Raw genomic sequence first — 23,595 nt, forward strand, 5'->3', positions numbered from 1 at the left:
CAGAAGGTGTGGGGTGGTAGAGAAACCGCCTTCAAACAAATAACTCACAGATGAGTGGCCTAGAAACCCTGAGTTTGGTCTCAGACCAGTGCCACAGTCACTGCAGCAGCAGAGAGGGCTTATATGTTGCAAAGTCTTTGTTATCGGGTAGTTAGACCGTAGCGCTGAGCCTGAAAGACAGCTCAGTGGTTGTCCCGTAGCAAGTGGCACTTTTGAGCTCAGCTCTGAAGGTTCCCAGGTCCCTGCTGGCAAACCTGAACGTTATCTGTCTGCTTCTTGGAGAGAGACGGGATTGAACAACCCTGGGAAGAGGTGTATCCGCTCAGCCAGGCTTGCTGCTGAAGGCAGCACTAGGAAAAGGAGATGGAGGTTGCTGACACTGAGGCTCTCTAGGATTCCTCTAATGTGGCACTAACAACGTGTTCCAGCAGGTTTCTCCTATCTGAAAAGGCCAGCCTGAGTGCCAGTGCTGTGCCGGTCACTCCCGCATAGCTTCTTACCTGGAAATGGAGGCTGCAGGCAGCTGATATACTACTGAGTCCAAGTGAAGAATAGACGAACAATAAAGAGGTGATTTGCTTGTTTGTTTGTTTACCCCTCTCCCTTGTTTTCTGACTGAAATGCTGGTTCATGGCTGGCAGAAAATGATGAGCTTTTTCACTGCCTTTATCATGATGTTCTCAGATCTCTAGCTGCCAGCCTGAGACATGTTCTTGTGCTCTGCACCTACTGATATCTGTCCCGCAAGGGGAAAGATGCCAGTGGAACTACTGGCACCATCCTGGCCATGGTTCTTTGTGGACTTGTCGTAAGGATTTGTGTCATGAACAAAACCTGTTTTTTAAATGGTGAAGCCTGTGAGACACTTACAATGGTAAACAGTTTGTGCACAGCAACCCTGACCTGTCAGATTTATCTGGGAAGATCTAGGAACTGGGTTGATTATACACCAATGCAAAGCTGTGAATATACAGAAAAAGCTACTTCTCATTTGTTTTTCATACTGAAAGACAAAGGAGAAGGATTTGCATGACATGAACCACCTGGGGTCCCTTGTTCTAGCTGATGTGTTGTGGAGTCTGTTCCAAATATGGGTCCCAAGCCTGGAACTTGCAGGTTTTAGGAAAAAATGGTGTTGCTTTTCCTTCTGCTGTTTCTGTAGTAGCTACTATAGTGGGATAAGTATCTTTTTAGGATGTGCCTACCCAGCTGTAGTAGCTCCTTTCTGTGAACAAGTATCTTTTATGGTGTGACTACCCAGCTATAGCAGCACCTGTCTGCTCTGTACAGTATGTTTTTTCATTTTTGAAGGAGAGATGCAGTAAGAATTTGAGGGAGAAGCAGAAGGTTAGGGTTGTTGGCACAGTCTAATTTAGCCCAGAATTTTAACATTTCTGCTGTCTGTAGAGATAGTAGGGAAGTCTGAAGTTGTATCGGAGAGATATCGACCATCCCGCCTGTTGGTCTGTGCCTTCTGGCACACCAGTTCCCTGAGGAGTCTCCAGCCTCTCCATAATGACTCTCACTGGCACAATAACTTCTGCCCTGCCACATCAGGGCCCTGCTCACGGGGCAGAGGTAGGAACAGTGGGAAGGACTGTTAAGAGGAGGCAGTTTCCAAACCTGGAGGCAGGACACACAACAGGCAGGCAAGTAGTACAGTGACCAGGCCTCTAACTCCTCTTCGTCACCCTATGTGAACATAATGAGATTCACACACCTGCAGCTGTGGAGTTAATGAGGAATAAAAAGCCGTTGCAAAAGAAGTCAAGCTACAGCCACCAACCTTTCAGAAATACATTTAAAGCACGGAAATGGGAAACATAACAAAACAAAATATACTTTATTAAAATTAAGCATGTTAGCACCTCAGTGTAACCTGGAGAAGTGGAAGAGTCCAGCAGTTAACCAGTCCAGCAGGCCGAATGGCTGAACGTCCTGAAGTGCATTCCAATGGTAGAAAAAGTACCACGACTGTGAGGACACGCACGTTCTCAAGAAGCTAGGGCGTGCAACCGGTCTATCCGTGAGGAGAGACGTTGTGCTGCCTATTGTCTATTGCCTATATAGATCTGCTGGACCAATTACATATGTTAAATCAGATGGTGTAGCAGGTATCTGCTTTCCCTACAAAAAGAAAACACACAAACAAACCAACCCACAAACTGCAGCCTACTTGACTCGCAGGAAAATCAGTATACCACGGAGCTGAAGTTAAGAGCTACATATCAGGTTGGAGAAAATAAATTAAAATGAAATAATGGGAAATACTTAGTACATGAGTAGACCTGTAGTATCCTTACGGTCGACCATCCAACTCAGCACACACATTAATAGAAAAATGACCCATGCATCACATAGCAGGCTGTGACAACCACTGCCGTTAGCTGAATTGGCTACATGATCAATAGATAAACCTCCAGCTACCAAATCCCACTGTGCCCTTTTGTTCGGTCATACAGAGCATCAAAACAGACAATTGTAAAGCTACGTTAGCCAGTGTAACAAAGATTACAATATTTTCAAACTAAAGATACTTTTTACATTTAGAAAATACTTCTATAAAATTTAGTAAAACAGACATCCCGATCTCCCGAGTGTAACGCGCTCTGGTTACAGGAGGAAGATCTCACAGACCCACCGGACACTCAGGCACTCCTCCTTCGCACGTCGTTACGGGCACACTGTGGTGAACTGCCTCTTGTTCCCAACATCCATCACTATTGAAGCTTTATCCCCCCCAAGTACACATCACCAGAGAGCCACACAGGAGCACCAGATACCTTCCTCTTCCTCCTCAGTGCTGAGGTATCTGTTCCGCCGGCTAACCTGAAGTACATGCTCAGGCCAGCCTTGCTACCCTCGCTCCACCATCTTTCTAGCCAACGCTGATTTGGTTTCTTGTTCCTGACAGTGAGGGGCCTAATGCTGGCTAGAAACAGAAACCACACAATCATTCCACATAGACTGATTACAAGAGTCTTAAATCTCAGTTTAGAACACGCAAGCACGTTTTAGTAAGGTCTTGCCTAATGTACAGATTATTAGTCATGCCAACTAGTTTAGGATTAAACAGCAAGAGTTTGCAACCACTGCAGATAAACTTGCTTTGCTTCTGTTTTGTCCCAGTTCTCTGAACGAAAGCCAAGGATTTAAATTCCTACGTGTTACAAAGCCTCCGTTTCATTAGAGGGAGTTCTTAAGCCAATGAGATAAACTACAGCCGTCAAATGCCACCGGGTTCTTTGTACCAGATTGTAATCCTTACTAGTGTTGAGAGCAGAGACATCTGTAAAAAATACATACTGCGGAGAAAGCAAAAACTACATAGTACAAGAGCACTCTTTAATCTGGGGATCCTTTCACACTAGAAACAGCAGTCTTTTATGGCATCAGTAATTTACTGAAGAAACACATCACCCTGAGAGGGTTTCTAAAGCTTTCCTTGTGCCTCTGCTAAGCGAGGCCAACCATGACATCGACGTTCATTCCTACGAAGGGTACAGTGCCAACCACGCTGTCAGACACGCCTTCTCCAGGGGGTAGTGTTGCTGCTACCTCACTTCACACAGAGAGAGTTTATTTGCTGAAAACTGATATTCCGCATCCACTTCGTGGTGACATGGGTCCCATATACACCAAAAGAAGCGCTTTCTGCCACTGCCGGCACAGAGAGGGGTCTGATGGGCCCGGTGTGGATGGGATGCTGGTGGGTGCCCGCAGTGCTAGCTCTGGGATAACGCTGGATTGGTAATGCGGCTTGGCATTGAGTTGGCAGCGGCCACCCCATCTAGGCAGGAGAATCCAATGGTGATGGCTTGTCCGTCTGGGGGCTGGTTTGGTGAGGGCAGGAGGGTCCAGGCAGCCAGAGACGGAGGGCTGTGGGGCTGCAGTCCATCCCATCTCTGCTCTGTCCTGGCACCTCAGCGGGGGCAGCAGAGGCTCTGGGGTGGAGAGCCCTGTGCCCCGGTGTGCCGGGTGTCCCCCTGGGCCGGGCCGGGCCCCGGTGGCCCTCAGAGGCCGTGGCGCTTGCGGGTCCCAGCGGTGGCAGCGTGGAGCAGCCGGTCCTTCTCGCGGATCTCCTCCCGGAGCTGGGCCTCGGCCAGGCGCAGGCGGCGGATGCTGCCCTTCATCTCCTTCATCTTCACCTCCAGCAGCGCGATGATGTCGCGCTGCTCGTTCAGCTTCCTCAGCAGCTCCTCCGACGTGGTGCCCGACGACAGCGAGTACGAGTGGTCCGGGGGGCCGCCCTCCACCGGCACCTCCTCCCCCGCCGCCGCCGCCGGTACCCTCCCGGGGCCGGGCGCAGCGGCTGCCCCGGCCCCGAGCTCCACCTGCACCGTCAGGTCGATCGGCTTCACGTCCTCGGCCGCGCCCCCTGCCGGGGCCTCGGCGGCGGCACCGGGGCCCTGCGCGGCGGCGGAGGCGGAGGCGGCAGCAGCAGCGGCGGCAGCGGGACGAGGGCGGCGGGCGGCGCGCTGCGCCTTGCGCTCGTTAACGCCGCGCAGCGGGAAGATGGTGGGGACCCGCACCAGGTAGGACTTGCGGCCGCCCTGGAAGTGCTCGCTGCAGACGCGGTGGCCTGTGGTGGGCTGGAAGGTGCTGAAGCAGCCGCTGACGCCCGCCCGGGAGACGTTCTTCAGCCAGAGGCGCCGCAGCTCCTCGTCCTTGGGGAACGTGTAGAAGTGCAGCGCCTTGTCGCGGTGCGAGTTGTTGTAGCAGCCCGGCACGCAGCAGGTGAAGCCCGGCATGGCGGGGCGGCCTCCCCGGCGGGGAGGGACACCGCTGGGCGGCCCCGGCGGCGGGGAGAGCGGGCGCGGGGGGCCCCCGCCGAACTACAGCTCCCACAAGGCCAACCGCGGCCTCTCGCCGCCCGCCAACGCCGCCCGCCGCGGCCGCACCGGAACTACGCGGCCCACGATGCACCGCGGCAACGGCGCCGCGCCGGAACTACCCGCCCCACACTGCGCTGCGCCCCCGCCCCGCCGACTACCGCTCCCAGGGGCCGCCGCGGCGCCCCGCCCCCTCGGCAGACCACGCCCCCTCGGCAGGCGGGCCCCGCCCGCCTTCCCTCCCGTGAAGCACTGCGCGGCGATCTCGCGATAAGTGGTGCGGTCGGGAGGCGCGACCGTTACCCCGCCATGGCCGACAGCGGCCGGCGGGACCGCCGAAGGGCTCGGCGCAGCGACAGCCTCCGAGTGCTGACTGCGGCCAAGGGCCGGGTGAGGGCGGGTGGGGTGGGGAAGGAGGGAAGGGGAGAGCTGCTGTGGAGATCAGCCGTCCCGCGGCGCTCGCCTGACGCTGTCCTCCCGCTCGGTGTGAGGAAGTGAGACCCTCAGAGCAGGGACCGGGGGAGCAAAGGACGCTCCCCTCTTCGCCTTCAAACGTGGAAAACGGGCTGAAACCCCTCAATTTCGTGCTTACCCAATAGCCATGGCTCTTACAGCCTTGCATCACCTGGGTTGTCTTTTTCTGTTGTTTTCCCTTTTTGAGTTATTTTAGGTCAGGCCTATGAGGGAAGAAGGGCCGTGATTTCAAGTCCTTCAGGCTTTTGTCCGTGTTGAGAGTTGTTCTTTGAAACCCACCTCGATGATACACCGTTGTGAATTGCCTTCCACTCCAAAATGAAGTGCCAGCATTGTTAGAAAACACATGTGCACCATTTCTTTTTGGGAACTTGTAAAGTGGTTCATGTTAGCTACCTTAGATTTTTATTAGAAAACAGATGATTAATGCTTTTGGTGCTAAGATTAATCTTTAATGATGAAAATACGTTTTTTGAATTGTATGTCTCTGATTTCTTTCTTTAGACTGTAGCTGATTCAGGAAAAGAGAATAATTCTGGCAGAAGCACCTTACTGAAACAGAGACCGACTGCATTCCCTGATCATGACAATGACACACCACGGCTTATGCTCAAGAGAATCATTCGGACACGTAAGTATCTTTTTTTTTTTTTCCCCTCATGAAAACAAACCTTTAGGACAATATTTTGGTGTAGTTCAGGGCAGGAGGTGTTGTTTTGTAGCATGTTATGTGAAACAGAAATCCAGAGCATTGTATAACCAAGTTATGTAAAGGAGGAGGAGTAGCTGTGATGGCAGCTGAGTAAGCTAATGCAATACAGGCCAGGCCTTATGTTGATGAAAACATGTTATTGAAAATCTTCTTCCCTTCTTCATCCTGGTGAGCAAGTGTGTAATTTTTGTGCTGCCTTTAGCTGTAGGATCATGTGTAAATTATAGAGGCGGGTGCTGTTGCCACCCTCAGCTCAGCTGCAGTCTGTGCAACCCTCATGTTGCTATTTACCGCTGTTGGCTTTGTCACTGTATGTGCAGCTTTCCTAAGAGTAGAACCCAAATAGTTTTCACCAGATCTTTATTTTAACCTGTCAATAAATATAATTTCCAGAATGTAGTATAGCTTTGACACTCTGCTGCATTTGGCATTCTTGCTGGATTATATTGTGGAACGGAAATGTTTGGTCTGTTGGCAGAACCACAAGTTTCACCTCTGGTGCCTCAGATATCTCAACATGAAGCAGCAGAAGAAGCTCGACCAGAACTCCCATCTAAGAGGCCTTCAAGCATGTAAGCAATATTTGTGGGTTTTTTAACACAACTAGGTACAGCTGCAGTTCCTACTAAGGGGTTGGGTAGCAGGATTTCTTTACTTCCGTTTCAGTGATCAGAATTGTGTTCTGTCAGATGAGATTTTCATAAATACTTCTTCAGCGTTAAGGCTCACATGGGAATTGCTGGAACTGGGGGACTGAACAGTAAATACTGCAGGTTTGTGCTTAGTCCCCTTTCTTAAATGCAGACTTTTAGTATCTTTTTGCAGTGGAACTGCTGGATACAATTAAGTCTCTTGGTGGAAACCTACTTTTCTTAGTTGTCTGTGACAGGCACTAAAATAGAAGTTCTTGCATCTCTCCAAGGCTGCAGGCTGTGTACTGACAATGTTGAGGTGTGATGAGTGACTGCTCTGCTGCTGCTGTGGCTTTTTATGGTGTAATTGCCTCTTGGTTGGTGTAGAGTGGTTTGGAGGTGAGGTTTGCTTGAGGCTCAGCTGCTTTTATTCATGTTTAGCTTCCATTAATATTTTAAGTTAATAGGCCTGACTGAGAGGCTGAATTGTGGTTTGTTTCCTTCCGCTTTGATGTGAAATAGAAGAAAACCAGTAGTGGTGGCAAGTCTAAATTTGCTTTTGCCAGTTTTGTCACAACACCTGTGTATATTTTTGCTTACTGCAAAAGATATTCTTCTAAAGGATGGTAGTTTCCCTCATTTTGTCTTTATAGCTGAACTTTTTGTATTGACTATAAGCAACCTTAAACAGGTTATCTAAAATATTAGGAAAACTTCTGAATTTATGTCCTTTTTTTTTTCTTTTTTTTTTTCTAATAGGGGAAGGAAAAAATCTCAGCTTTCTGTGGGTGTGGTAGCTTTTGTTTGTTTGTATGTTTGTTTTGGTTAAGTTTTTTTTAAATTATAAAAATGAGCAGTATTGTTTTAATTGCAAATCGATTTTGCTTGTTGTACTTTTTGAACATCTTAGAATGTGTTTCTCATCAGCCTGTCTTCAATGATAAAACCAGATGGTTGGATCTTTGTAGAGTTTTGTATTCCTTATGTTAGACAGTTGTTGAACAGGTACAGACTTTCAAAAAAATACTTTTGCATTTTTTTATAAACTTGAAGTCTTTTTAAAAAATTCCATCACAACCTTCCTTTACTTGATGTGAACTTTATTGAATTTGGAAAGGCACTGCTTTCCCTAGTTGTGATAGCATCCTCCAGCAGAGAGGCAAAAAAAACCCAGAACGGTAGGACACGGTGGAGTGCAGGCAGCAGCTCGCTGCCTGAATGTGACCTTCCTGAGAGGGAATTCTTGAAACTCCTCAGTAAAGGGGGAAAACAATTCAGAAACCTAGTTTCCGATCCTGATCCAGTGCCTGGTTGGGATATTACATGTCTGTTCCGTGTACCAGCTTTGTGATACCTGGCAGTGTTTCATTATGATGGCCTTTTTGTTTACACTGGAATTACTGACAGACCTTATTGTCTTTGTGGGTTGTTAGCAGAGAGTGATGGAGCTTGTTGGAAGTCCAAGCTTTTACCTGCAGTAAAAGCTTTTCTCAGCCCTGTTGTTTTGAATAGACGCTCAAGTTTTGTTTCTTTCACTTTGTCAAGTTTACTTTGATTTAGTAGGAGGGAATCATAGAATAGTTTGGGTTGGAAGGGACCTTCAAAGGTCATCTAGTCCAATGACGCTTTCCTATACTTCTGAGCTAATCCCTGATTAGTTCCTTACTTCTGGTGCAGCAAGGACAAATAATTTCTATTTGCTATTCACTGATGCTACAGAGATCTTTCTAAGGTAGCTGAGAAGCTAAAGCCCTTTGTTCAAGGCCTGGTTTGTGTTGGTAGGGGGGAACTGCAACTGCCAGACCTTGTTCCTGAGAGCACATCTGTTGCCACCTTCCATATGACTAAGAAGAGAAAGAAACTCAGCATTTCTGAATTTGAGAGAGCAGCAGACAGACGACTTCCCCAGAACCAAGGTAAGGCCGCAGTGAAAAATTGCCTTGTTCAGCCCTCCATTTGCTGTCAATTGATTTCCATCTGCTGCAGTTTAGTTCTTAGTAACTTCTCAGCTGGGCAGTTGTACATTTGGCAGTGAGGCTGCGGTACCTTGTGCAAAGAGGATAGTGGAGAAAGTAAAAGCCCCCATGATCAAATTTAAAACAAGCGTTTTTGAGTCAACTTACAGCCTCTGTCCTGACTATATGTGACTTCTTGACTACTTTTCCATCTTGCTGCTCTTTGAGTTTTTAAGTGTCTCCAAAGGAAGCAATCCTTGTCTTGCCCTCAGTGCCAGAAACTTGAAAATAGAACAAGTGGCATACATTTTGTTGCAATTGTATCAAATAAGCTACAAAACTCTTGTTGGAGTTGCAGTTTTCACCTTGGTTTACATACCCTATTGGCAGTAGCAGCTGGGGTAGAATTCAAGGGTGGGATTCAGCTCTGAATTACAGACACATGTACCTCAGCTCCAAATTACAGATGCTCTGTGCCTGTGTGTACAGCAGGTAATTGAAGTCCCCCTAAATTTTAGGGGAGATGCAGTCTGTGGAGTCTGCAGGGTGACTCAGCTCACACTGACGGAGATACCTATGTTTGATTAATTGTGTTTGACAGTAATGGGGGAAGATAGACACCTGTGTTTGGGTATTTTAACCTGGAGCTGAATCCCACCCTGACTCACCTGTAGTCAGAAAAATCTACTTGTCCTTCCTCGAGCCTAATACCTGGTCTGAACATGTTCTGATAAGATGTGAGCAGCTCTGTCAAAGCAGAGGGGACATGTTCTAGTATTTTCTAGTATGAGCATGATTATGTCACTGTTCTCTAGATCTGCTTTTGGAATTTTAGGACTTTGAGTAGAACAGGTTTGAGTTACAGTTTCACCAACAATCTGTGGAGTAGCTATATGCATTTCTAGAGCTTCCAGATGCTTTAGTGTTTATGAGGCAAAGGGCTGCTGAAGGGTGGTTATGACTGAGGCCCTAGCCTATCTTCCTGTTAATGTGGTAAGATAAATATTATTGAGTGTGTGAGGGCATGTGCTCTATTTAAATTACCTTTGGAATAACTGTTTTATAACCCTTTGAGAAATTTCTTACTAGAATTCTGACAGGCAGTTCTGGGGCACAGATGGGCAATCCATTGGAGTGTTCCCATAGCCTGTTGTGTAGAGTGTAATTTTTCAGCTAATGTAATTTCACAGCTAATGTGTGACCAACTTTTTCTAGGTCAGTCAACGTTGGACAACACTACTTTGGCTCGGTGAGTTGGAACTAAAATGTCTTAACTTCTGGCTGTCCTACCTATAGATGCCTTGTTTCATCACCTGCGGTTGTGAAGAACTGTGCAGATACCCTGGTTCATTATTAGGACCTGTGTTAGTAGTAACACAATCATCTCCTATCCTGCTGGTGGAATCACATACCTTGTGATTTTCAGAAATTGTTGCTCTGCACTTTATGCCTTGGTTGATCTAGGTTGTATTGCTACTATTGCTCCTCTTTTCGCTTATCAGGATCATTCTGTTTTTCCCTCTGTTCTTGTGTTTTCAACAATAAATAGGTACACAATATACCTTAGATATTATCTCTGCCTGTTAACTGACTCATGACATCAGTTGCATCTATGCAGTCTTTAGTGCAGCTTTCCTGGACTTTAAAAGCTTTTCTGCTAGTCAAAGAACTTCTTTTCCTGTGTTGCCCATGTACTTTGCTAATGATCCTGGCCATGGATAGCAATTTATTTCACGTTTCTCTCTGCAGACCTTGCCTGTGATCCCATGTGAAGGTGATTCATAGGGCTGCATGCTGTATTTCCTATCTTTGAACCCTCTGAACCCCCTTTTTGATTTACCTGTCTAGAGAGAGGGATGGAGTTAGCTGAGCATGGCCAGTCTCTTTAGGGTGTGAAATATGTACATTGAGGTACATCTTCTCTCATGCTTTGCATGTTTCTGCCTTGGCTCTGATTTCAAAAAGTTAGTGTGTTGGTAGCTTTACTTTGCTGTGAATACTGATACTATAACCGGCATCTCAGACTTGCCTTGAAGTCCTCCTGCCACCCTGCTGTCATCTAGAGGACATCTTTACTCTCAGACATTTTTTTTTCCCTTTTGGTTTGTTATCTCAATTTTTTTTTTTTTTTAATTTGTGAACTTCTTGTCAGATGTATTGTTGCAGCCCTCTTGAGGTAGAAGGCTGTAAAACTCTTTCCTGATCTTTTTGGTACATATCTTGATGTTAGGTGATATAATGAAATTAAACTGTTTGTTTAAAGTATACTGGCATGTAATCTTGTTTTTTTTGAGGGAAATTCCTCCCAACTAAGGGATTTGGGAACTGTCTCACTGTTAGTGGCACCACATTTGTAATCTGAGGGTAAAAGGGGAGTGTGTAGATTTGGAAAATTATTTCTTCCCTCCTCTTTTTACAGATCTCTTCGCATGTCTCTTGGTTCCCTGGTCCTACCAGACAGTGTTGAAAAGAGAGGCTTACTCCGGAGGCCAAAGAATCGCAAAGCTATTGATGTGGAAGCTTTTGAAGGCGGAGTGGAACAGAACATGCTGAACAGAAAAGGTTTCTTTTACTTCTGTTTTGGGAAGACCCTTATACAAGATGGGTTTTAGAAGCAGTTAACTGAAGTGTGGTCTGTATTTTAGGATTTAAAGGCTAGTAGCACATTCACAGAAATCCAGTGTAACTTGGGGAGCAAGATTAGAATGAAGCTGTACATCTGTAGGTGCTTTGATTCTATATACTTAAATATGTGCTCCACCAAGTTTAGTGACTTATATCACAGGAATCATTTGGGATCATGTTCAGAACTGTGGGTACTGGGGAGATGGTTTGGTAGAGAAAATTAAGGACACTGAAGTGTGGTGATACAGTTTCAGTGTTTGATCTGTGGAGGGTGAATAAAATTTGGTTGAATGACTTAAATTTTGAATTATGCAAGTCCTGTAATAAATGTGTGTCCCTATGACCTTGAACAGTTTTTCACATAAACCTCGTTTTGGAACTTTAAACAGCAGAAAACTATCTTGTGGACTCACCAACAGCATCTGGGATTGGAACAGCCATGCAGACAACAGATGCGGAAATAGTGCTGAGTAACACGGAGCTCTTTGTTCAGCCTCAGTTTGAACAGAACCAAAATAAGCTTTCTGCTCTTGAACTACAGCTATCGGATTCGAAAACTTCAGCACAGAGAAGTGAGATCTCTGCAGCTCAGGAGGAAGCAAGGCCAGTGGGCCTGGTATCCAGTGTGGGCACAAACGAGGGAAGGACTGAAAGATACTCTGAGAAAGACTTAGTTCTTGATCGTGAGCATGTTGACAGAGAAACTCATGTATCTCCAAAACCACCTGCAAACCAGCAAGAAGATAAGCAAGATCATTCCCAGCAGAGTAACCCAATGGAACAGCTTTTTAATTCAGAAGAGGTGGTGGTTGGCAGTGAGTACTATGCGTTAGAACTTGGGGCATAGCAGGTATTATCAGAAATCACATCATGGTTGGGGTTGGAGACACCTCTAGAGGCCATTTTCTCCAATCCCCCTGCTCAAGCAGGACAAACTGTTCTAGGTGGCTGTGTCCAAGCAGCTTTTACATGTCTTCAAGGATGGAGACTGCAAACTCTGGGCAACCTGTTCTAGTGCTCAGTCACTCTCACAGCGGAAAAGTGTCTCCTGATGTTCAGGCAGAGCCTCCTGTGTTCTAGTCTGTACTTGGCACCTTATGTGCTGACACTGGGCACTACTCTTTAGTCTTTACCTTGGCTCTGTCTGCTTTGCAAATATTGATGAGATCCCCCTGAGCCTTCCCTTTTCCAAGCTGAACTATCCCAGCTTTTTCAGCCCTTCTTCCTAGGAAAAATGCTCCAGTCCCTTAGTTGTCCTGGTGGCCCTTTGCAGGACTGTATGTCCACCTCTGTTGTACTGGGAAGGCCAGAAGTGGACACTCTAAGTTGGTCTCAAATGTGGCAAGATCAGGAGAGAATGAGTTAGAAGGAGTCTCAGAAGGTTACTAGTCCAGAGCTTTACCCTGGTAAGGTCACAGCTAACCACTTTTCTGCCTCCAGGGTCTTAAAAATCCCTTGGACAGATGTGGTCACCTCTCTGGTCTCTCTGTACCGATGCTTTGCAAGTCTTGTCCCTTGCCAGTGCTTCTGTGGTGCTGGTATCTCTTCTGCATTCATTTCCCTGTGAATACCTTGTCCTGGCTTTGTAAATGGGAACACATTTTCTTCATGTTGCATAGACTGGGCCCCAGGGCATGGTTGTAACCCTAAAATTTTCTGCTTAGCGACCCAGGGGCAGCTAGCCAGGACATGACCTGCTGTAGTAAATAGCTTTGTCCAGTTCTTCATGGGAAGTTTAGGGAGTTTTGACTGAAGTATGCACAGCTAATGTTTCTTTTACATTTAGTCTGTTTTACGATCCTTTGTCAAAAGGACCACAGAAATGGTATTTAAAGAATGGGTGGTATATTCAGTATTGCTCAAACCAGGAGAGAAGTTCTTGCCATGAAATAATTTTTAAAATAATTTTTAAATTAATTGTTGCCTTGTGGACTGTTATACCGTACTATTCTTCTGGAGGCTTGTCTGTGGCAAACTTGGTGGGATTGGATCAAGTGAAAGGAAGAGGAGAGGGAGTGAGAGCATATCTTAAAAGATGCTGGAGTTTGGGAGGCATTGGTGTAAGAAGTTAATGGTTCAGTAGTTATGCTGTTTTACCAAAGGTACCTGATGTCAGTGTTGCTCCTCATTGTGAACTGAAAAATACTTGCAAGGACTTCTCCAACTGGTTCCCATGATGCAGTGTGAACTCCCTAAACTGTTTTCAGTAAAGGAAGAGCATTTTCTTCTGGGCAATCCTCTCTCTGCTTGGCTGGTTCTTCACTTACCCGTAAGCTAAAAGAAAGTTTAAAAAGATACTGGAGGTACATTAATGCTCTCAATTTCTAGTTGTTAATAGATGGAGCTCCTCTTTGAAATCCAGAAGTACAAGTAGAAGTTTGGCATCCCCTGTCACACTAAAGCCTGAGAGATCTGTCAGAGTGTCTTTGAGAGAAGTTGTGTCCCGTATAATCGAAGACCTAGATGTAAGTGAGACAGAAGAAGAGAGAGCTGATACAGTGAACAAAGTGGAGCAGGAGGAGATTTTCAGAGAGGGTAAGAAGTGCTTTCAGTGTGGCAAGGAAATTGAATACTCAGATCTGATGAAAACCAAGAGTGTTTCAGGTGACTTACAGAGCAAAATAAGACTTCATTGTGCAGTAGATACTGGAGATAATTTAATTCAAGTCATATCAGAGACACTGTGAGCATTTCCAGACAAGCTTTCTAAAAGTAGGCTGCGACTTGCTCATGTGCTTTCTTGTCAGTATTTGCCTTATTCATAGTGAATGCAAATAGAATAAATTTTCATAGTTTCATAGGTTCATAGTACTGCTCAGCTTCCCCTAGTAAAGATGAATAGCTCCATCTTGGCAAGTGATATGCTTGGTTAATCATTCTTTGTGCTTGTGTACTTTTTAATATTTTACTATATTTAAGCCATCTTGGCCATTATCTTTCTCCAGTATAAACCAGCATCATTTAAGACAAGGACCTGAAGACTGCCCTCCCTTAAATAATAAGGATTGTCACTAGAAGGCTGGGCCATAATACCTCCTTGTTCTTGGAGGAGAGCAAGTCATGCAAGTTACCTGTTTTCACAAGCACATTCTTGGTTTTCTCTGAAATTATTTTGCCTTCAAATAAGACCATAAAAACTCTGCACAAATACTGAGGTTGGCAAGTGTTATCCAGTTATCCGGCTTTGGGTATGAGTGGACACAAATTCTTCTCTTTTGTTGAATTGCATCTTTCAGATTACAGTTTAGGATCAGTTTTAAGTCTTTCCTTTTCTTCCTTTGATAGTGTCAAGAAATGAGAGAAGACTGTGGCCATGCATTTAGCTTTCCCTGGGCTTAATTACCTGTCTGAAGTTCCATATGAATTACCTTATAGCAGTATGGAAACTGAACAGTCTATAACACCAACAGTTCTGTTATTAGAATTTTAAACTGACTCCTTGCAGTGCCCATAAGTAATAGCTTGCACATACCAGGTATATCAGCAAAATTAGTTATGTTGCCTTTTTAGCATAATAATACAGCCTTTTGTTTTGAACAGTTCTTTTAGAGTAGTTCATTAAGGTAGCAGATATTCTGCACCTCCAAATTTACAGTTTCATAAGGTTGGCAACCTGTTATCTTTCTTGATACTTTTATCCTGTTATATTTTCACTTGAGTGTGCCTGTGGAGCATGAGGTCTAAATGGGATATGGCTCTTGAGACTGATGAAAATCACCTCAGAATTGTTACAGTTCTGTGAACACCAGCTCAAAGCTTGGGGGATGGTCAGAAAAACAAATAATGTGTAAAAATTAATATGAAAGAGATGACAAATGTCATTGTGCCACTACAGAAATTGTCATGCTTACTTTTTGAATATTGTGTGTAGTTCTAACCTCTCTAAATAGATTTAACAGAACTAGAGAAGGTGCAGAGTAAAACAGTTTTACCATTAAAAATAATCAAATATATTGAGCAGTTTCTGTATGTTGAATGACTAAAGATAAGGACTCCTCAGCCTGGAGAAAAGGCGATTGCTGTGGAAGTGAAATATAAGTTTAAAAAGAAAAGCCTTGAGCAGCATGGAGGAGATGATTCGGCAAACAAATTGAAACAAACAACTCCCTGATCTGTCAGTGTGGAAACTGTGGAGGAGCAACTGGCACTGACAGCTGGCAGGTTGTATCAAGCTGCAGGAGGTACTGCTGTTGGCAACAGGTGATGAAATCAGTAAAAATTAAGACTTGAATGTATCAATAGCATCTGGTACTTCACTGTTAAAGCACCCTATCCCAGCAGGGATCCAGTGGTGGTGGGAGATTCACAGATGCCTGCCTGCCTTAGCCAGTCTTTATGTAGAACTGAGCTTTTGCCTTCTCCCCACATAGCTAGTTAATATTTCCCTTAACTTTAGGCAAGATTTTGCCCTGCGCTGGTGTAGGGAGCCCAGCGTTCTTGTTAGTGAGGTTGATATTACTGATTTTTGTACCACCTTTGGCCAAACTTCCTTGTCTCCTTCACTGAGAATCTGGGCTAGCAAAGCCTTCACACTTGTACTCTTGAGTGTGAAAACTCTCAGTCACTGGAGTGGGTGGTAAAAATCCACTTCTGTGGCTTCTGGTTCTGGGTTCAGCTGAGGTTTCCAAACCCTTCAGTGAGTGACAGTACTATTAGAGTTCGCAGTAAGATTTCTCCAAATAATTACCTATATGGGTTTCGGAGATATGTAGTAACAGATGTGGACTACAGATTTACTATGTAGCAAAAAGGAGCACTGAAGTACTCTTTAGAGGCTTGTCTGTGGTGGTTAAAACCACTGCTAGGTGCTCTCCTCTTTGTAGTGCGATGTATCTCTTCCAAGATAGTTTATTCAGGAAAACCAAGGAAATGGGGAGCAGAATCTGAGCACAAACTCCAAGTCTTGTTAGGCTTAAAGGAAAAAAAATTTGGTCTTTCACATGATCACTAAGTGAGAGCAGAGCTGGGAGAGCTCTGCTTTCTGTGGGTTAATTTCCTTCCTTAATTGGGATTTGACCTGCACCCTAATTAGGTCGCTGTAGAGCAAACACCAGAAAAACTGTGCATTTCTTAGCTGTAAACTTTTGGAAGAGAACTGCATCTGCTTCCCTTATGGCCATTGCTGAGTATACTTACCAGGAATAGATTTTAGCAGTTGTTTAACTGTATGCTGGTGGTCAATTGGGGTTTTTTTGTAGGTAAGATTGATGACAGAATTTCCTGTTTCAGCTGCAGAGCATCTTGAAAATACTGGATATTCTGAACATTTGGAGAAGAAACTGACTGAAAAAGCAGAATCGCAGATAACTATGGCACAGGGTGCGAGAACAAAAACAGAAATGGCCCTGTCGGAAGATGATGGCATAGCAGAAAGCAGCGTTGGGCACCAAGACTCTCCTGAAGCTGGTGAGGACAACCTCTAGTACTGAAAACTATCTGTAATGCCAGAACCTCTCAGGCTGCGTTATTGGCATCATTACTGGGAGAGAGACTTGTTAAGTCTCTTTGTATTCTAGAATCTGGGCTTGATTCTGGGGAAATATTAGACTAATTTGGGCATTTTAAACTGGAAGACTGCATTCTGCTCAAATGCAAACCAAAATTGCATAGACAACAGTGTTTATAAATAATTGTAGAAGTCATCTCTAGTTAAAATTCACTAGTGGAAGTTCTAGAATTGGGGCAAGATTGAGAGACTTGGAGACTTCTGAGTGTGTTGGCAAGTCAGGATCTCCCAAGTTACTTTTCCTGAATTGCTGAGTCTGTTGTGTTCAACATGCTGCACTAAGGCTTTGGTAAGACTTTTGCAATAAAAGTTCTCATGGAAGGAAGTTCATTTATAAGGAGCTCAAATAAAAATTTCATTCAAATATCAGGGTCTTCTCTACCTGACCAAGTGCTGGGTTTTTTTTGTGTGATTTCTGCACACCTAGATGTAGCACAGGGAGAAGTTGAGGATTCATCCGTACATTAGCTTGTCTAGCTTAGTGTGTTGATGCCCCAATTCTTGAAGGCAGTAACATAATAACATGGTCAGGAGTGGAAAGTTGGGTTTCATTCTTACGAATGCTCTGAAATTTTTACTGTCATACTTGTTTCAGTGATGTATTTTTCCTGTTTTGGTAATCTAGAACATGATATTACCAAAGATGTTGAAGCTGAAAGTCCGGGCAGACATGTCCATGCTGTTTCCTCCCCTGAAAAATCTGGCATGAAGCCGTTAAAAGAAGCTGTTGAACAAGCAGATGAAGACCAGGCTGTCATGGCAGAATGGGATGATCCAGAAAAAGAGCCTACTGAGGATGAAGCTGAAGACCCTGAGAGCAAAGGTAAGAAAACTATTGCAGCAGTAGCAGGAGGTATTTTTCCCTGCTGTTTCTCAATAGATTGAGGAACAACATAGGTTAATAACATGATTAACTGTTTAGTCCATCAGATAGTCCAGGGGAAGCTGTTGGCTGCTGTTCTGAAGGCAAGATTGTTACAGGCTTATCTGGTGTTTCAGGGACCTAGATCATCTGTGCACAAGTTTGTTTGTGCACTTGTGCACAAACAGACAGAACTGAGTGCGGAGTGGTTTATACACTGACATATGGATATCTTCCATTTTATTCTTCTTTCCTTCCTGACTCCTAACTTCATGCTGACTTTTAATGTCTTAGCATTGGACTGCTATTTCCACAGCCATTTATGTGACTCCAGACTTCAAACCTACTTTAGAACCCTGTATTTTGTACATATAGTTACAAATTTCCTTTCCATTTAACTAAAAGGGTAAGTTGGCTTTCCAGAAAGCTGAGAAGAAGTGTCCGTTTCTGAACAGTTGTTCAAACACCGCGTCAGTTGGCTCTGTTGTCCCAAGAGTGCTTAAGCCTTTTGGAAGAACACACGTCAGAGTTCTCTTCAGTCAAGGCCACGTTTGAGAATGCCCGGAGTGTTTATTAGTGGTGTCTTTTGGGACTGGTCTTAAAGTCTTTTGAAATACAATACACCCTGAAATAAAAAACTGAGCAAAGGACATCCTGAAAGAATCCAGTTGCCAGGATTTGAGTCATTGTGGGGAAATACAGCTGTAATGAGAATATCAGTGCCTGTGTGGAAGGCACAAAGGCCACAGTTGAACTGGTACACTTTTGCCACAGGGAGAGCTGTAGGTGTTTTTAGGGTGTCTACAATACTGTCAGTATGCTTATCTTTAACGCAGCTGTATGAAGAGATGGAAAAACCTTGTGTCGAGGGTTAAGATTGCGGGGTGACAATAAAACCCTGGCAGATGTATTGTTAACTGCCTCTCCCCCCCCACTTCCCCCTTTTTCCCCTCCCTCTCCCCTTTTCCCACTAAGGACAGGCGATCGGGAGAAAAAGAAGGTCAGAGAGAAGAGAGTTGGAAAAATTAAAGATGATTTACTAATGCTACTAATAAGAATAGAGAAAATAATACAAAATATACAAAACCAATCTTGAAAGTCTCAGCAACTGCAGAGCCGACACTCGAAGTCCTGGATTAGACTCTGCAGCCAACTGGAGCTGGATTCAGTCTCACTAGGCCTCAGTTCACAGGGATGATTAGCAACGTCCTCTCCTAATGTCGGCCATAAGCGGAAGGGAAAAAAGGGACGAGATCCTCGTGATCTCCCACTTTTATATGAAGTATTCACGTGAATGGAATGTTATACACAGTTGGTCAGTTTCTTAGTCACTTGTTTCTCGTTGCCCCTCTCGCGAGATGTCCATCCATGCTTATCAATAAGTTTGCATTCCATTGCTATGTTTACCAAAACATGTGTCTGGTTCTCCAGGAAAATGCAGTTAATATGAAGGCTTTAGCTGACAGGCAAAATTCACTAAGAGAGAAACTTGTTTTTAACAAAACCAGGACACCTTGACAAAAAGATCTGATGGGATGGAACAGTGAGAGTAGCATCTTAGAAAATGAAGCAGGGGAGTGACAGGACCTGCCATGAGGAAAGCCGCCAGCCTGTGTGGCAGGAGGTGGGATGGGTGGAAATGCCGTAGGCAGCAGATGTGCTGGTTCAGGGTGTCACAGAGCCTCAGCCCAAGCACAAGCAGTGTAGCTCTGGACCAGATGTGCGGACAGCTGACCAGGCTTCTGTCTGCTGCAGCAGCACTGCTGGCTGCAGGAACTCTGAAAATAGAGTTCTGTTCCTCAGGCACTGTTTTCCCCCAGATGTTTCCATGAAGACACCTGCATTGGTCCGTGCTGCAGCTGACAAGCCAGTGCTGTCAACTCCACGTTCTGCAAAACCTGCTGCTCTCAAGGGGGCAACTCCACGTTCTGCAAAACCTGCTGCTCCCAAGGGGGCAACTCCACGTTCTGCAAAACCTACTGCTCCCAAGTAAGTATAAGGCACCTTCAGCAGTGGCCTGGTAGGAGTGCCTGGGGGCTGTAAGTACCAGGTGGAGAGAGGAGAATGTCTGAATACTAATTGCTCTGTAGAGAGTACTGGTCCTCGTTGGCAAAAGAAGTTCTTGGTATTTGGATGCATGCTCTTCATAGGAATTTCTCGATATTAATAGATTCACAGATTTTTCAGGCTTTCGAGCTGTGCTAACAGATTATCATAATTACAGGTTCAGAGCCTTGATTACAGGAAGTTGTTGCACAAGAAGTGCATTGGGTTGTTTGTACCTTATGCAATAGAGTCTGCTTGAGTTGGCCTGTTTGCCTCCTGAGATAGCAATGCTCAGGTTAAAAGCCTGAGGAGTACTCTAGACTATGTAGTGGAGCAATATCTATGTGAGAGCCACAGTTAAGGTGTTCTGCTATGAAATAATCTCTTAATACCTGTGTGATTCTATTGTGGTCAACTATATTAAGGCCACAGAACTACTCATTTAGAAACACCAAAGTCTCAGAGTCACTAAACTTCAGTTGTTGACCTGATCCTGTCAACTGAACATTCATATATAATAATTCACAAATGGATAAACTAAGGGACATGAACAGTAACCAAGATGACATAAATCATAACTGGATATTTGTCCCACTGCTACGTGCACTTCATTTCTGGGGCTGATCTCCTGCAGCCTCTGAGGTTCTGACAGAGAAACATGCAGGTGGGCTGGAGAGAATCAAATGGTACATGCAGTCTCTCTCTGAGTTTTGCACGTTAGACAGAGATTCCAGGTCCTTACTGTTGTTTTCCGCTTGTGTACTGAGTGCATCCAGGGATTTACTTTTTCATGTTACAATTTTTCCTTTATAGAATGGAAACCAGTTGTTATTTCCTTTGGGTCTTATGGTCTTTGTTTAAGGAGGAGAAAAAAACAAAACAAACACACACACACACACACACACACACACACACAAAACACCACTATACAAAATGTTCAGAGTCGTGTAAAAGTGTACCCGGCAGAGGTAGGCTGTGGATGCTTCAAACTTTGTGCACTCCTGAAGAGTGAAAACTACAAGGATGCAGTGAAAACTGTATTTCTGTGTTAGAGGGAACTATAGTTTGCTGACTATTAAACTGGATGTTGTGGGCATGAGGGTTTTGAAGAATTGGGAGGGAGAAAGAATTAAGAGCTCGAGGTAGTTCTTACCCCTTCCAGTTCAGCATAAGGTTTGCCCAAACTCAGCCTGGTGTTCTCTGATGCTCCCCTGTGTTTTCTTCATTTGATGTGTGATTTTCAATTTCCCTCAAAGGTCTCCCTTGCAGCCACTGCGGGCCAAGCCAGTGAGGAGGAAAACAAGTGAGCCTAAAGTAGCAAGCAGTTTGATAAAGCAGATATTTAGCCATTATGCGAAAATGCCAGTGGCCAGAGATGCCTACAAAATTGTTGAAAAATGGTAAGCAGCAAAAAAAAGCCCCTCTTCCCACTTTTTTTAGTCTTGCTTTCTTTCTTTTCTCTCCTGAAATAAGAAACCTGTCAGGACTGCTGCTGGCAAGCTGACAGCCTTCTGTGTTCAGCTGGGGAGAGTCACGGGACATCTGATTAAAGCAAGGACAGAGATGTGCTAGGCACTTTTGGTGGCTGTGTGGGTATCTGTGACCAGTGTGACCTTGAAGGAGCATCTGGGTTTTATCCCAAATTGCACCATTCACAATCTCTTCGTTGTTAGAATTCTCTGTGAGCAGGGGGCTCTGGAGAACAGTCATTTCGCTGGGCAAGGTGAAGGTGTTCCAGCTGTGCAGTGTTACATCTGAATCGAGATTTCTCAGCTTTTTGAATCTGTAGACGCTGTTACCTTCATGAGTAAAATCTGTGGGTTGTTTGAACAGTGTCATTGGAAGAGCTAATAGTCTAATCCTCGGTGCTGATTTTTTACTGGTTTTAACCCCTGTTCTTGCATGTGTGGGAAGTTGGGAAAGGTCTTGCTCATAAGATGTGCAGCTGTTTCACAGCTGTTTTGGCTGTGAAGTTCAAGGGAGCCTCTGCTGAGAAGTGAGACTTTGTTCATGGGCCAGAGAGTTTCTTCTCCCCCAGTTTTCCCTGGCAGGCTGTGACCTGCACAGTGAGCAGCTCTTGTTCAACTTGTCCCAAAGAAGCGGCTGAGTAGCTGGTGTTCACACACTCCACAGCCTGATTTTATTTCTCTTCTCAATCCTCCTTTAGCTCCCAGAGATACTTCAAGCAGCTAAGCAATGATCTGGAAGTTTACAGCAACCATGCAGGGAGGAAGACAGTGGAGATGGCTGACCTGGAAATCCTCATGAGAAGGTAAAGGGAAGGTTATTATTCACTCGTAGGAGTGTTTGGTGGTGCTTTGATAGCCTGGCAAGACTGTTGTTGCCAGGATGTGCACTAGCAGTATTTCCACAGCAAGTGTGGTGTCTTCTGATTTACACTGTGTGATGCCACTGGGCCTCCTGTCCCAGGAGCGCCTTTGTAGATGTGGGGTTTTATAATCCACGATGAAGGTGGTGGAGGGGCAACAGTAAGTAGCAAGGGGTTGGCAGCACAGGAGTTGTCTGAGGAACAAGTAGCAAGAGGAGGGGGATGTGTGCAAGGGTGAAGCAGTTATGGCTTGGAAACAAGTGGTGTGAGTAGAAAAAAGCAGAGTACGTGTGAGGCTGGGCTGCGCTGTTTGCTTGGATTAACTGTTCTCAGAGCCTCTCCACTGCTGCTCTTCCCTGGAGGCTCCTTCAGCTGCCCCATCTCATGGCTGAATTTACTTTGTTCTGTGAGCAAAACACAAGGGATTTGTTCTTGGCTTGAGACCCCTCTGTAAATCTCTGTGGGGCCTGAAACAAATTAATCACTCCTCATTTAAAGTTATTCCTCCATGTCATTGCTTATCTCCACTGGAAGAGTTTCAGATGTGATGCTAAAGTCACCCGAGGGATTTTGCATGGCACATCTGATTAAGGCTTTGATTTTATGTGGGCCTGTGCAGATGGAGGTAGTGCTGCTGCTTAAAAAGAATAATCTGTTGCTGTTCTGGTTCAGAGATTTTCATTTTCTCACTTGAAATTAGTATGAACAGGCTGAGAGGTGTGATGGTTTGGTTGGCCAGGTTTGAGGATTCTGCACACTTGTTACTTTACCTTTTTCTAGATGTCTTTATGCCTTTCCACTGCCTCATACAAGGACCAGGAATTGTTGCTGGTTTATAAATAAGAACAGTATTTCTGTTCCTTCCACAAGGAAAGCATGTATGGAGTTGCTCTGCAGTAACCACCCCTCTTGCTCTGCTTCTGTGTGCCTGAGGCCCGGTGCCTGCACTCTGTGCAGGACGTGGTGTATTGCCTGATGCAGCTGCCTGCAAATAGAAGTCTATAGCTTCTTTGTCACAAGCAGCCACAGCGTTTCAGCGATTAAATGTAAAAATGTCACTGTGAGAAAATTAATAAGTTTTTAAAGTGGAAACCCTTTTCACTAATAACTTTGTTTCTTCTCTGCTCTCCTCTTTTTGAACAAAGACAAGGGCTGGTGACAGACAAGATGCCGTTGTATGTGCTGATAGAGCGTTACTTCCCTCTGGAGTACAGGAAGCTCTTGATTCCAGTGGCTGTGAGTGGAAACAAAGTGATCCCCTGCAAATGACTGTGCGCTCCTGGCTGGGAAGACGTCTGGCTGCAGGTTGCTCTGTGTGCTCTTTTCCATCAGTAACCAGTGGGGCACTGTTCTCTAGAACTGATGCAGATTGTGCTGTAGCTGTTGTGCCAGCCTGCTGGATCTCACCATTATTACAAATAATTTTACCATTCTGAATTTTTTGATACCTTTGAATACTTATACAGTTCTGATAAATAAAATATTATGTGTATTCTGCATGATACAAATGCTGCTTATTCCAGTGAGCTGAAAAGCTGCTGCACTGTCATTCCAAATGTTCCTTATAGACATTTAGCTGTGCTGATGCTCTTCCTACTAATGAGTTGTTTGCTCAAAGGAGA

The 23,595-nt window shown here is 44.9% G+C and overlaps 2 protein-coding genes across 4 annotated transcripts; one reads left to right on the plus strand and one right to left on the minus strand.

Annotated features, from left to right (window-relative positions):
* Positions 1 to 1,815: 1,815 nt before the first annotated feature.
* Positions 1,816 to 4,751, minus strand: THAP11 (THAP domain containing 11; the record flags this gene model as incomplete). The annotated part of the gene is made up of 1 exon (XM_082062453.1): positions 1,816 to 4,751. The coding sequence occupies one exon, from the start codon at positions 4,749 to 4,751 to the stop codon at positions 4,014 to 4,016; it is 738 nt and encodes a 245-aa protein (XP_081918579.1). The 3' UTR covers positions 1,816 to 4,013.
* Positions 4,752 to 5,099: 348 nt separating this feature from the next.
* CENPT (centromere protein T) lies at positions 5,100 to 23,481 on the plus strand. Of its 3 annotated transcripts, none has more exons than XM_082062441.1 (14): positions 5,100 to 5,222; positions 5,811 to 5,937; positions 6,497 to 6,590; positions 8,433 to 8,566; positions 9,821 to 9,854; positions 11,025 to 11,167; positions 11,620 to 12,045; positions 13,559 to 13,765; positions 16,460 to 16,636; positions 17,362 to 17,559; positions 19,419 to 19,587; positions 20,901 to 21,044; positions 21,812 to 21,916; positions 23,119 to 23,481. In XM_082062441.1, exons 1-14 carry the CDS (start codon positions 5,142 to 5,144, stop codon positions 23,240 to 23,242), a joined length of 2,163 nt encoding a protein of 720 aa, XP_081918567.1. In that variant the 5' UTR covers positions 5,100 to 5,141; the 3' UTR covers positions 23,243 to 23,481. The 3 variants fall into 3 exon arrangements, with proteins under 3 accessions (XP_081918567.1, XP_081918566.1, XP_081918568.1); XM_082062440.1 differs by having other exon boundaries at positions 11,623 to 12,045; XM_082062442.1 differs by lacking the exon at positions 13,559 to 13,765.
* The last annotated feature ends 114 nt before the right edge of the window (positions 23,482 to 23,595 follow it).

The sequence above is a fragment of the Streptopelia decaocto genome (assembly GCF_964273445.1).
Source record: "Streptopelia decaocto genome assembly, chromosome: 11".
In the NCBI taxonomy this organism is placed as follows: Eukaryota; Metazoa; Chordata; class Aves; order Columbiformes; family Columbidae; genus Streptopelia; species Streptopelia decaocto.

Excerpts from the sequence above, each read along its gene's own strand:
- CENPT (XM_082062441.1), top strand. The coding sequence starts at position 5,142 with ATGGCCGACAGCGGCCGGCGGGACCGCCGAAGGGCTCGGCGCAGCGAC. Across the intron at positions 12,046-13,558 it reads AGAAGAGGTGGTGGTTGGCA|TTGTTAATAGATGGAGCTCC; the intron begins GTGAGTACTATG and ends CTCAATTTCTAG. Across the intron at positions 17,560-19,418 it reads TGAAGACCCTGAGAGCAAAG|ATGTTTCCATGAAGACACCT; the intron begins GTAAGAAAACTA and ends GTTTTCCCCCAG.